Genomic DNA, 12435 nt, shown 5'->3' with positions numbered 1-12435 from the left:
GTCCGGTCCGAGTGCTTCCTCGTCCGGTTTCTTAGGTCCGAATGGATCCTTTTCCAGGTCTAATGACCTTACGACCATAGGACACGGCAAGGGGTGTGCCTGGTCCATATTAAATTGCTTGAGTATCTTTTCTGTATAAGTTTCTTGATGCACAAGGATGTCATTTGCTTTATACTCAAACTGTAGTCCCAAACAGAACTTAGTTTTCCCTAAGTCTTTCATCTCGAATTATATCTCAAGAAGAATTTAAAATCTGTGTGTGTGTGTGTATGAAACTACCCTTTGTCAAGCAATACATCCCCCTTCTTATATAGACAAATGACAGAACCAATGGTGGCTACCATTGCCACAATCGGAAATGGTGTAAGACTCAAGTCAGAGCCTTTGAAAACTCTAAAACTAGTAAGCTTTGTATTTTTTTTTCTGCTCTGCATTTATATGTTTTTACGTCTCTGTTCTCTCTTAGCCAGACATGCATTATGTGTGTAGACCATAGAATCTTCTATTGCTTCTGGTCTGGTAAATAAAGGAGAGAACTTAGATTCACCCGTAAACTTTTAAATTCACCTTATTTTTTACAACTAATTAAAATGACACATAAATTATTAATTAAAAAATATTAAATTAAATAAAAAATAGTTACAAAAAAAAAACGCTAATTTTAACGACGCTAACGCTTCCAGCTAAACCCTAAACCCTAAATCTTAAATTCTAAACCCTATACCCTAAATTCTAAACCCAAATCCAAACTCCTAAACCCAAACCCTATACCCTAAACATAAATCCAAACCCCTAAACCCAAATTATATACCCTAAACCCAAAAACAAGACTATAAACCTAAACTATATATCCTAAACCCAAGTCCTAGACTCTAAACCGAAACCGTAAACCTTAAACCCAAATTATATACCCTAAACCCAAAAACAAGACTATAAACCTAAACTATATATCCTAAACCCAAGTCCTAGACTCTAAACCGAAACCGTAAACCTTAAACCCAAATTATATACCCTAAACCCAAAACCTTAACCATAAATCCAGACGGTAAATCCTAAACCCAAACCGTAAATCATAAACTCAAAACCTATACCCTAAACCCAAATCCAAGACCCAAAACCCATAAACATATATAATATATCTATCTATCTATACTATTATTTGCGAAGTAAAATTTTGCAACGGAACTCTCACGTTAAAAGTTAGAGCGGTTAATATCGTTTATACCCTTAATGAATAATTATATAAATTAGTCAAAATATAAAAACGAATTTCAAATCTATCTGACTAAAAAAATGATTAAAATTAATAATAAATCGTTAATACCTTTAATGAATAAATTATATAAATAGTTAAAAATAAAAACTAATTTAAAATATATCTGATTAAATAAGTGATTAAAATTAATAATAATTAGAATTATCTAAAATATAAATAATTAAAACGAATTTCTATTAATACTATTATATTTATATCATATATTAGATAATTGACTATAAATAAATATAATAAAATTTTCAAAAATAAAAACATGTTTTAAAACATAAGATAATTCTTAGATATATTCTGTGGTTATCTGAAAATAATATTTTATTATAAAATTTATAGTTAGATATAAAAAAATTTATAATTAAATGCTAATCAAACAAATAAATAAATTTTCTAAAATATATGTGAATGTTTTTAAAATTTAACACAACAATAAGCATATATATATTTTGATAAAAACTAATGAATATATATTAATAATATTTATTTATATGTTATATTTGATAATTGACTATAAGTAAATACAATAAAATTCTCAAAAATAAAATATATTTTTAAAACATAAGATAATTCTTAAATATGTTGTGTTTTTATCTGTAATAATATTTTTTATTATAAAATATAAAGTTTAATGTTTGATTTATCTTTTTAAAAATATAATTAATAATTTATTATGTTGGTTTTGATTTAATATTCATAAACAGATAAATATCTATAAAAATACTATGCCCGCATGTGCGGACAGAATACCTAGTATACTATTATTTGAGAATTGAATTTACTTACTTGATTACAATTTTCTTAATGAATAAAATATATAAATAAATTAAAAAATAAAAACGAAATTTTAATTGATTTGATTAGATAACTGATTATTATTAATAAAAGTAAGAATTATCCAAAATCTGAAATATAATTTTAAAAATAGATAATTTATGTATATATTGTATTGTTATTTGAAAAAGTTTTTTTGTAAAAATTTAAAAACATAAATTATATGACTAAATATTAATTAAATAAAATTCTTAATTATATAATTAAAAATTGAATATTGAATTATCCAAAATCTAAAAATATAATTAAAAAAAGATAATTTCTATATATATTGTATTGTTATCTGAAAAACATAAATTATATAATTAAGTATTAATCAAATAAATTTTTTTAATTATATAATTAAAAATTAAATATTAAGTTATTTTAAGATTTACTTTATTAATGAATATAATGTACAAAAAAATTTCTAAAAATTTATGAAAATGTTTAAGCTCACATCGCGGGCAAAACACATATATATATATATGATAGCAGCTATCTCCTTTTATTATATGATCTATGTTTGATTAGAGAAGTACCTTCTTTTTATAACCGAGTGTCCTGACTCCACCGAGGTGGTCCAGACTAGAGACCGAATCGAGCAAGGACTTTACCAGAGCGTCACCATGTGGCTTACTGTGAACGGTCTTCGGTCTCGGGCGCTGGAGGGTCCGAATGTAAATCCTCCAATGACCGGGTTTCGAATCCAGGTGGCGAAACTCATAGACTTGAGCCATTTACCACCAAAACTAAAAACCCCGGTTATCACTGAAGTACCTGAAAACAAAATGCCGAATAGAATAACAAAAGTCATGAGATAACATAAAACTAAAAATGAGAACTCGTTAATTTCTTTATTATTTTGTCATGTCATCAGGTTTTGAAATAACAAACAGGAACACAAATCGTATTATCGCTGAACATATCTTTGTCGTATTTACAATTTATGTACAAACACAACGGATACAATTTATTTACAATTTACACCAAAAAAATAATTAATAATAAGTAATAAATAAACATTAATTCATTAATTTAGCGTCACCTCTTTGGTGCAGCTGGCTCTGCTAACAATTAATAACCAGCACAACGGATACTATATTTTTACCAGACTGATCTTTAAAAAATAAAATTAATAAAGTAACTATATGTTCTGATAGTGACACTATGAAAATGAGTGTTCAAAAAGTGATTATGTTTGACCAAAGAAAACCTTTTTACTTGTCACATTTTTAGTTTTGGTTTTTTTCTAATTTATGAACCAAACCACAAATGTTTTCACTTATTACTCATCTAGTACAACTGTTAAACCAGACATCATAAACAAACCGAGACATTGAGCTGAATTCAAGACCACTTTACAACAAAGGAAATCTCACCACTATGAGTCATGAATAGGGTCATGAAGTATCAACCTTTATTATTTTAACAAAGCTTATATAGCTAAAATACTTATTTCATTGTTGTCTTTATTTCAACATATTTTCATTTTATTGTTTATATACTAGGATAAGACCTCCGCCTTGCGCATGTTAAATTTATATGAAAATTATTTAAGAAATATCGTATGGAAAACAATTTATATTATTGATCGAATTAATATATTTGGCCCTTAAACAATTTTTTAAAACTTTTTTTGTTAATTACATAATTTGTTTACTAATAATCTGATCCCAATTTTAAAAATATTTTAGGTCAAAAAATTATTTATCGCATAAAAATCTAACGTTTAGGCCGAAAAATTTCATGCCTACTATTTGGCTACACTGAAACTATGTCAACTCGGTTTTATATCATGATTTAGCAATTTAAAAGTTAATTATGGTTATGAGAAGTTTACGTTCACGTGCCAATCCTATCTATCTTCGATATTTTTCTTCTTTTTGTGTCATTTTGGTTATTGCTCGATATAAATATTGATTTTTGAGTTTAGATATAAATATTGATTTTGAAGTTTATTCTCATTTCATTTGTTTGTTTTGATCTGAGATTTAGAAAATGTTTAAGATTCAAAATTATTAAAGAGATACATATTTAGGTTAAAATCTGCGCCAAACATTGATCACAAAAGTTTATGTGAGACTTTTAACAGTTTTAGTAATTTATACTCGTTTTGAAAAATTCAAAGTACAACATATACAAAAAAAATCTAAATTTTTAATATATGATTAATGTAATTGTGTAATTTATTTTAATAGTAAAGAATTAAACAAAAATGATAGAAAGCATATAGATTATTAGCAAATCTTCATTATTTAAAATCATTAATTACTATATATATCATAATCACATTAGGTAATTTTGTATGTTTTATTTAAGGAAATAATATATAATAAATAGTCACCTTGCTTTAGTTAATATCATATTATATCATATAGTTGGTATTAAATGTTTCTAGTAAGATACGAAAGAAAGTCTTTACTTAATGAGTAATTACATTTTTAGTTGTGGTTTTCTAGTTTCTATGTTTGAAAATGGGATGTTATCCCAGGAAAAACAACTTTATAAATGTGTTAATAATATAACTGTCGGAGGTTAGAGATAATACATATTAATATTATAAACTTGTTATCATACACAAATTAAGAAGAACTCTGCAACTTTGGGTTAGATGTGGGGTTTAACAAACCCGAAGCCTATTAGACCATTGAAGATTCTCCTCCAAAACGACACCGTCTCACTTTCTTATCTTCAACCAGCTCACAGCTGCTAAACCGGACATCACGAACGAACATTAATTTAGCGTCACCTCTTTGATGCAGCTGGTGGCTCTGCTAACAATTAATAACAAGCACAACGGATACTATTTCCACCAAACTGATCTTTTTAAATAAATAAAGAATAAAATTTTAATAACAAGTAACTATATGTTCTCTGATAGTGACACCATGAAAATGAGTGTTCCGTCTCATACAAAACGTCTTTCACCAGCTCCTACTGCTATGCCTGACATTGGAAATATTGCTTATGTACCTAGCAACAATCCCATGCTACCTGTCCCTGAAGCTTTTTAACCAGAACTTGTGAACAACCAACCCTTATATGCCCCAAACATCTCCATCTTCCAAGTTTGTTCCATATGGAAGGAAATTTGACTGCTAGAAATGCTGTTGGTGTTCCCTTTCCACAACACGGAACAGCCGCAGAGATTCACTTCTCCATACCAATCTGTTCAAGCATGGAAGATCCAAAACACTCACTTTTTTTATAATGAATTGCACTGTAGGAGCTCTACTTGGTGTATATGTTTCTAAATGCTCTTTCTACTGTACGCCAGGTAATGGCTGCGAGATCAGGACAGCTTGTGTATGTCCAACCAGTTTCTCAGGGAACACCGCCTCTTCCACCTATGCTCTCCCGCACCACATGTCCAATACTTGAAGCATCAAGGTGTAGTTGCAGCTGGCCAGCCGCTGCAGCTATGCGTTTCCCAACCGTTCACGACGGGTCTACTGCAACCTTACAGCGCTCCCGTCCAATATCCGGTTATGCAGACTCCTTTCCCGACGAAACAGCCAAAGCCAGTTGCTGTTCCTAATGGCTTCTTTGGAAATTTCCATAAATAGTCTTTTCCTGTTTTTGGTTTCATACCTTTATTCTTTGCCTCTCCAACCCAATAAGGGTTTTTAAAAAGATGCGTTCTGTGTTCTTTGATCGATTTTGGCTATTACTGGTTTTTGATCCATTGGTTTGTCGAGTTGGATTGGGTTAAAAACTGTGTAGAATGTGAATTATATCATTCTTTGAGTGGTGAGCTTAATAAATGGCATTTCATTGAAAAAAAAAAAAAAAAAAAGGGATTATGTTTGAACAAAGAAAACTTTTTTGCTTGTCACATTTTTAGTTTTGGTTTTCTAATTTATGAAGCAAACCACAAATGTTTTCACTTATTACTCACCTAGCACAACTGTTAAACCGGACATCATAAACAAACCGAGACACTGAGCTGAATTCAGTACCACATTACAACAAAGGAAACCTCACCACTATGAGTCATGAAGTAGCAACCTTTAATATTTAACAAAGCTTATAGTTAATATTCTTATTTAATTGTTGCCTTCATTCAACATATTTTCATTTTATTGTTATATATATCTGCTATATTTCCTTATTACAATTTTTTTTTTCTGTGGAACTTTTCTTTTTAAATAAACGCATCACTATCGTATTTAGAACTTCTTATGTACTACTGCTAAGTTGTTGTTGTTGTAGTAATAAGTATTATCCCAAAAATTTATTAAAAATTCATAGTAGTAAATATCAATGAGTAATTGACGCCTAATCGCTTATGATGAAGCTTCATTAACTTTAATGCAGTTGCCTTCGGACCTCTGGGGTAGACTTGCTTTGGTATAGACTTGCTCTGGTGTATGCAATTAAGAACTGTACATACATATATTCTTATGATACAGAAAATCAAAGACTGTTGTTACACCTGATATTCGCTGTGACACTGCCGTATAAAATAATAAGGATTACATATTTTTAAGATAATATAAAAGACTTTCAATAGTTGAACCAGATGATCGGATATTGACACATGCAATGAGTGAATGTTTCAGAAGGATCACCTTTGACCAAATAAAGTTTTTTACTTATTACATTTTTAGTTTTGGTTTTCTAGTTTCTATGTTCGAAAATGGGATGTTATCTAAGAAAGAAAAAGTAAAAGAAAACACTCTATATGTGTTAATAATAGTAATCAGGGTTCAGAGATATTACACATTAATTTTTTTTTTTTTTTTAACACGACTTAATTTCGTTAAACTCTAATGTTTTTGGGTACAACCGTACAACTAGAGAGAATCAAACATCCTCTTTAATTATAATCATAAACTACATAAGCAAACGAAGCTAAAATAGATATGTCTTCATGAGAAGATGACAGCAAATTCAAAGCAAAGCTTGAATGCGTCGATAAGAGCTTCACGACAAAACCGGAGAGCTGAAAGTTAGTCAGAAGTGACGTTGAGATCCAGTTTTCACCAACCAGATAAACCGAAGTAGTCTCGCTTGCATCTTCAGGCCCCGTACAGACCGCTACATAAGATAACAAGACGGTGTAAAAGCTGAAACACTTACCCGACGTAGAAGCCGAGAAGTCTTCTTCTTTCATAGAAAGGAGGTATGGGAATGAAATCGAACATGGAACATGACTTGGTGAACCCACCAATAATTTCTTCATGAAGTAGATATATGGCAATGCGTACAAATCACAGATGTCGGTGAACCCACCAAAAATCTTTACAAATCTAGTTAAACAGTTTAATACCATACATGATATAATCGTGTCTCTCACCACGACTCTGTTTTTTAGTTGACTAGTAAAAAATCTGACATTTACCATAAGTTTAGTGGGCCAAGCCCAAAAGAAAGGTAAATGAGACCCAATGTCAGCTGAAAGACCCAAGATGCACTCGTAACCTAGGCTGAACTTGCCGCCGCCGTTGAAGGAGCTATCACCAAGACTGCTTTGTCGACGGCCAACCAAGCTACAGAGGAGACTAAACGCAGGCATCATCATCGTGGGAAACGAGAGGGATAAGAAGCTTCTGAAACTCTTCAGATCAAGCCAAGGGCTGCTTCCAGATCTGGTGTTGGATGGAGTAAGGGGCGCCTCAAACAGTGGATGAAAGAGCTCGTCGGTTCCCGGAGACAGGAAGAGACGGCTTCTTTGAGAATATGGAGTCCTCACCGGAATTTGAACAGAGGAAGCGCTGGCGCCCAAGGATGTACGACAGTCACCCGTAAAGAAAACGTCGGGGCTTTTACCCGAAAAACATTGAACAGCAGCAGCGGAGAAAACTTCCAGACTCAACGCTGATGAAGACCAACCAGAGGGCAAGTGAGGCCGATAGAGGTGGTTCTATGAATTTTCTTATCTGTCTCCGTCGCATAGAGCTTCAGATCTTCCCTCCACCGCATAATAACAGCTTTATGAACGGTGAAACACAGAGTAAAAAGTATGAAAAGAACATAGTTATGAAGAGGAGGCATAGGTGAACCGGTAACTGTGAGTCCCGGCGCCGGCGAGAAACGCCTTGACCGACACCAGAAAAGGAAGTCATAATGGGGTGTCTCGATTACTGTGTCCGGGAGCGTCTCACTTTTTTCAGTGATTTTGTGATCCTACTATTACACATTAATTAATATAATAAATTTGTTATCGTACACAGATTAAGAACTCTACCACTCTGGGTTATATTGTGAGTTTAACAAACCCGAAGCCCATTAGAAGATTCTCCTCCAAACCGTCACCGTCTCGCTTTCTCATCTTCAACCAGCTCACAGCTGCTAAACCGGTAATCACATACAAACCGAGAGATTAAGCTGAACCGAAGACCACATCACAACAGAGGAAATAACCATTTAGCCACTATGAGCCCTCAAGGGGCATAGCTTAAAATCATAAGTGCCGAAACACTCACATATATATGACCTTATCTCGCTTGATAATCAAATCAACTAAACATTTGGATGATAATTTTATAACTTATCAATAGCTTAGTTTAAACCATGCAACCATCTGGATGACTTTAACCAAGTCACTAGCTGATAACATGGAATAGCTGAGAAATGGAATCCTCTTGAATCCAATATCCGAAAGTTGAAAAATGGAATGCACAATATCAATAAGTAAAATAAAGAGGGGTTAACCTTTCTTTGAAAAGCAATACTATTACTAGGATTAATAATAAATTTAATAATGAAACCATATTTCGACAACCAGTGATGTTTGCCAAAACGATGACACAGAAGTCCTAATAAATTAGAAAAGATAAGTTCAAAACACCAAATCAACCACATGAAAAAAATAACCTAAATGCCTTCATCTAGCTCCTATGCGGAGCTGGGAGGAATCCAAAACATGCGACCTGATGGTGGAGGAGAACCAGAGAGATATGAGATGGTGCGAGTTGCGAGATCGCATATACCAAAACCGAAACCATGGCCGCCAAAGTAGACCGAATTAGGGTTAAGACCAGGGTAGTCCTTGGCAGAGAGACAAAAAGCTTCATTGTCACCCAAGAAAATGCAGAGATCGCCAATATCATCAGTGTGAGGACCAAGACCTTGCTCTTCGTCTTGCCTAAAGACCATGATCTTGTGTGTCTTCTTGCAAAGGCCTTCCTTGTTGTTGTCGTAACTCGTGTCTCCCCACGGCGCAGCTTCACCTTTGTCTGTAAATCTTTCCACAAACCTGACAACGACATATGAGAATCTCAAATTTTGGTAGCCATAGACAATTTAATAATAATATTTTACACCAAAAATTTAATAATAGTTTATATAATATTATTTTTATAAATTTAGAGATCTATATTATATATTTGTAATTAAAAAAAAAGAATTTAGGGTTTAAAAACAATTTAATAATAATTTATATAGTATTATTTTCATAAATTCAGGGATTTGTATATGTAAATTTTCTAAAAAATTTAAGGGTTAGATACTACTGATTAATTCACTAGCCTATACCCAGAACCGGTTCTTAGTGTAAGAATGAAAAGATTACCAACAAACAATGAAGGATTGGCCCGAAGATGACTGGACTAGTTGCTGTTGGATCTTGAAACGTGAGAGACACGTTTCATTCTCATGCTCTGGCATCTCCTCTAGAAAGTTAGTGAAGGGAAACCTCTTGTAGCCACAAACCGGAGTGAGTAAACCGGGATTTGATGGTGGTGTGAAATCGGTTGGACCGGTGTAGTCAGGGTTGCAGTTGTTCAAGTAGAATCTCTCGTCTCTCTCCGAGTAAATGACAGTAGAAGAGTGGAAAGATGGGCAAGGCACGTCTACACGAGTCCACTCCGAGTCTCCGAGTCGACAAAGGCTGACTCGAGAGCCGTAGAACTTGACGGCGACTACACAACAGTCAGAGGAGGAGACGGAGACATTGACAAGATGTTCGAACTTGTCTCTGGTTAGTGGAGGTAAGGTTATGGTTTTCTTCAAGGGGTTGATGATGTTGGAGAGATGGACGGTTGAGTCATTCTTGTTCATCGAAGCTAACCATCCTCTTGATGAGCCTATCCACTTGGATTCATTGAGCTCTTTTGGTAGAGTCTGGTTTTCGATCTTTACTTGCTTTTGGGTTTTTGGATCGTAGAGGTTAAAGTCGACGAGTTTACCGCCGCAGGGAGAGTCTCCGACGACGTCGCTGCCGAGGAGGAGGTAAGGTGGTGTCACCGTCGAGAAATTGGACCGCCGGGAAGAGAGGCTCCGGGTTGGGAATGATGAAGGATTCTTGGAGACTCGGCTGAAAAGCTGACATTGTTCAAGAACCCTAAGTTGCTTTTTTTTTTGGAGAGAAGAGAATCAAAGAAAATAATAGAGAAAAAGACAAAAATAGCACTAAATCAAGTTTTTGTTCCCAAACTAGCATTTAAGGTCAAAAGTCACAAAAATAACACTTAATGTTTTATCAAAAGTCACAAACTTAGGGTTTAAAGTTAAAGGGTGGGGTTTAGGATTTAGGGTTTAGGGTTTAGGGTTTAGAGTTTAGGGTTTAGGGTTTAAATTTTAGGGTTTAGAGTTTAGAGTTTAGGGTTTAGGGTTTAGAGTTTAGGGCTTATGGTTTAGAGTTGAGAAATGAGGTTTTGGGGATAAGATTTCAAATTTTGAAAAATAAAAAAATTTAAATTTTCAAAGGATAAACTTAGAAATGTGCTATTTTTGTCATTTTAGTTTTGGAGTGCTATTTTTGTGATATAAACTTAGAAATGTACTATTTTGGAGATTTGGCCAAAATAATATTAAAACCCTACTCACCAAACTCTGCTCTGTCTTTAGAGCTCGCATTGATTGGAAATGCATGAAAATGTAAAGTTTCTATATTTGGAAATAGCTTCTGAAGAAAACTCAGAAAAACCCACCTATATTTCTATGTTATTTCTAAATAGACCCCCACTACTTGTAAATGGCCGGTTGGCCCCTATACTTTAAAAATCAAACTCAGATTGCCAAAGTTTAGGAGATGAAGATATTTGTGGATAAGTTAATGTAAAAGTCAGTGTTCATGGAGACTCAGATTGCCAAGGTTATAGGAAGATAAGAAAGTGAGTTACTTGATGCCTTTAAACCAGTGTTGGTCTTACCATATGAAAAGGCTCTCACAATCTCTGCTGTTGTTTTTCATCTCACACTACAAAATAATTTATTGCTATAGTTTAAAAAAAAAAATCTGCAATGAAACTTTGATTCGCTCTCTTATTGGTCAAAAGTTTTCTGTAATCAAAGTTAAAAATTTACTCTGTAACTTCTCCCTTCTATATTATAAACGAAATCCGCATATCAAGTACTATTATAACTTTTTTTTGGTCGAAATGTTAAATAGTACCACTATAATTTCAAATAACTCTTTCTTCATAGTTTGCCTCTTCATGTTTTCCATCACAGTCAAATACTCACTTCTGATATGACCTGATCCAGGGTAAGCACTCTAGTCCAAGTCTGCATCTTTGGGTGGAACACTACAAGAAAACATCAAAGATTCTGAGGGAAAAAATCGTCGGAATTTCGTCGGAATATCGTTATTCCGACGCAATTCCGACGAAACACGTCGTCGGAAATAATTCCTCGGAATTTCTTTTTTCCTCTGAAATCCCTCGGAATTTTCCGACGGAATTCCGAGGAAATAAATTTCCGAGGAAATTCCGAGGAAATTCCGAGGATCCCTTGTTTGTCGGAAAAGTCCTCGGAATATACCGAGGTAGAACTTCGTCGGGATAATTCCTCGGAAGTTCATCGATCGATGCGTGTTTGGACATATATACATCGATCGATAGGAGTATACCGACGGACTTTTTCCTCGGTTTATTCCGAGGAACTGTTCCCTCGGTATATTCCGAGGGATCCGTTCCTCGGAATTTTCCGAGGGAGTTGTCCCTCGGAAAATTCCGAGGGAAATGTCCCTCGCTATATTTTTTTTTAAAAACGGATCGATCGATGCGTTTTTGTTCAAAAACGCATCGATCGATGTAGTGAAAAATATAATTAATTTCCTCGAAATGTAAAAAATATTAATTTTTTTGAAAAAATAAAATTTCTGAAATTTAAATTCGAAAATATGAAATTAAAAGTAAAATTGAAATCATACTAATTAGAACTCTCATCCCCTCTGATTTCCCCTATAATTCGCCCCCCCTCTTTCTCTCTCTATAATCATCCGATTTGAACAATTTTGGGCTCCATTCCACTTGATTTTTTGAGCTCTACCTGATTCCTACACTCGTTTTCACCCTAAGACAGGTATACTCCGCGAATCTCCACATTCTGAAATCGTGTTCTTGAGCAATTTTTTGGGTTTTGTGAATTTCTTATTTCCGTGTTGATTCCTTGATCAAATATGC

The 12435-nt window shown here is 33.6% G+C and overlaps 1 protein-coding gene across 1 annotated transcript; it reads right to left on the bottom strand.

The window, feature by feature from the left end:
* Positions 1–8847: 8847 nt before the first annotated feature.
* LOC106298058 lies at positions 8848–10885 on the bottom strand. Its single transcript, XM_013734160.1, has 3 exons — positions 10856–10885; positions 9600–10378; positions 8848–9284 (listed from the first exon to the last, which is right to left on the bottom strand). The coding sequence occupies exons 1-3, from the start codon at positions 10883–10885 to the stop codon at positions 8924–8926; spliced, it is 1170 nt and encodes a 389-aa protein (XP_013589614.1). The 3' UTR covers positions 8848–8923.
* Positions 10886–12435: the final 1550 nt, after the last annotated feature.

The sequence above is a fragment of the Brassica oleracea genome, chromosome C6, assembly GCF_000695525.1.
Source record: "Brassica oleracea var. oleracea cultivar TO1000 chromosome C6, BOL, whole genome shotgun sequence".
Lineage (NCBI taxonomy): Eukaryota > Viridiplantae > Streptophyta > Magnoliopsida > Brassicales > Brassicaceae > Brassica > Brassica oleracea.
The sequence above is the reverse complement of the archived record's forward strand: the minus strand, read 5'-3'. Positions and strand labels throughout refer to the sequence as shown.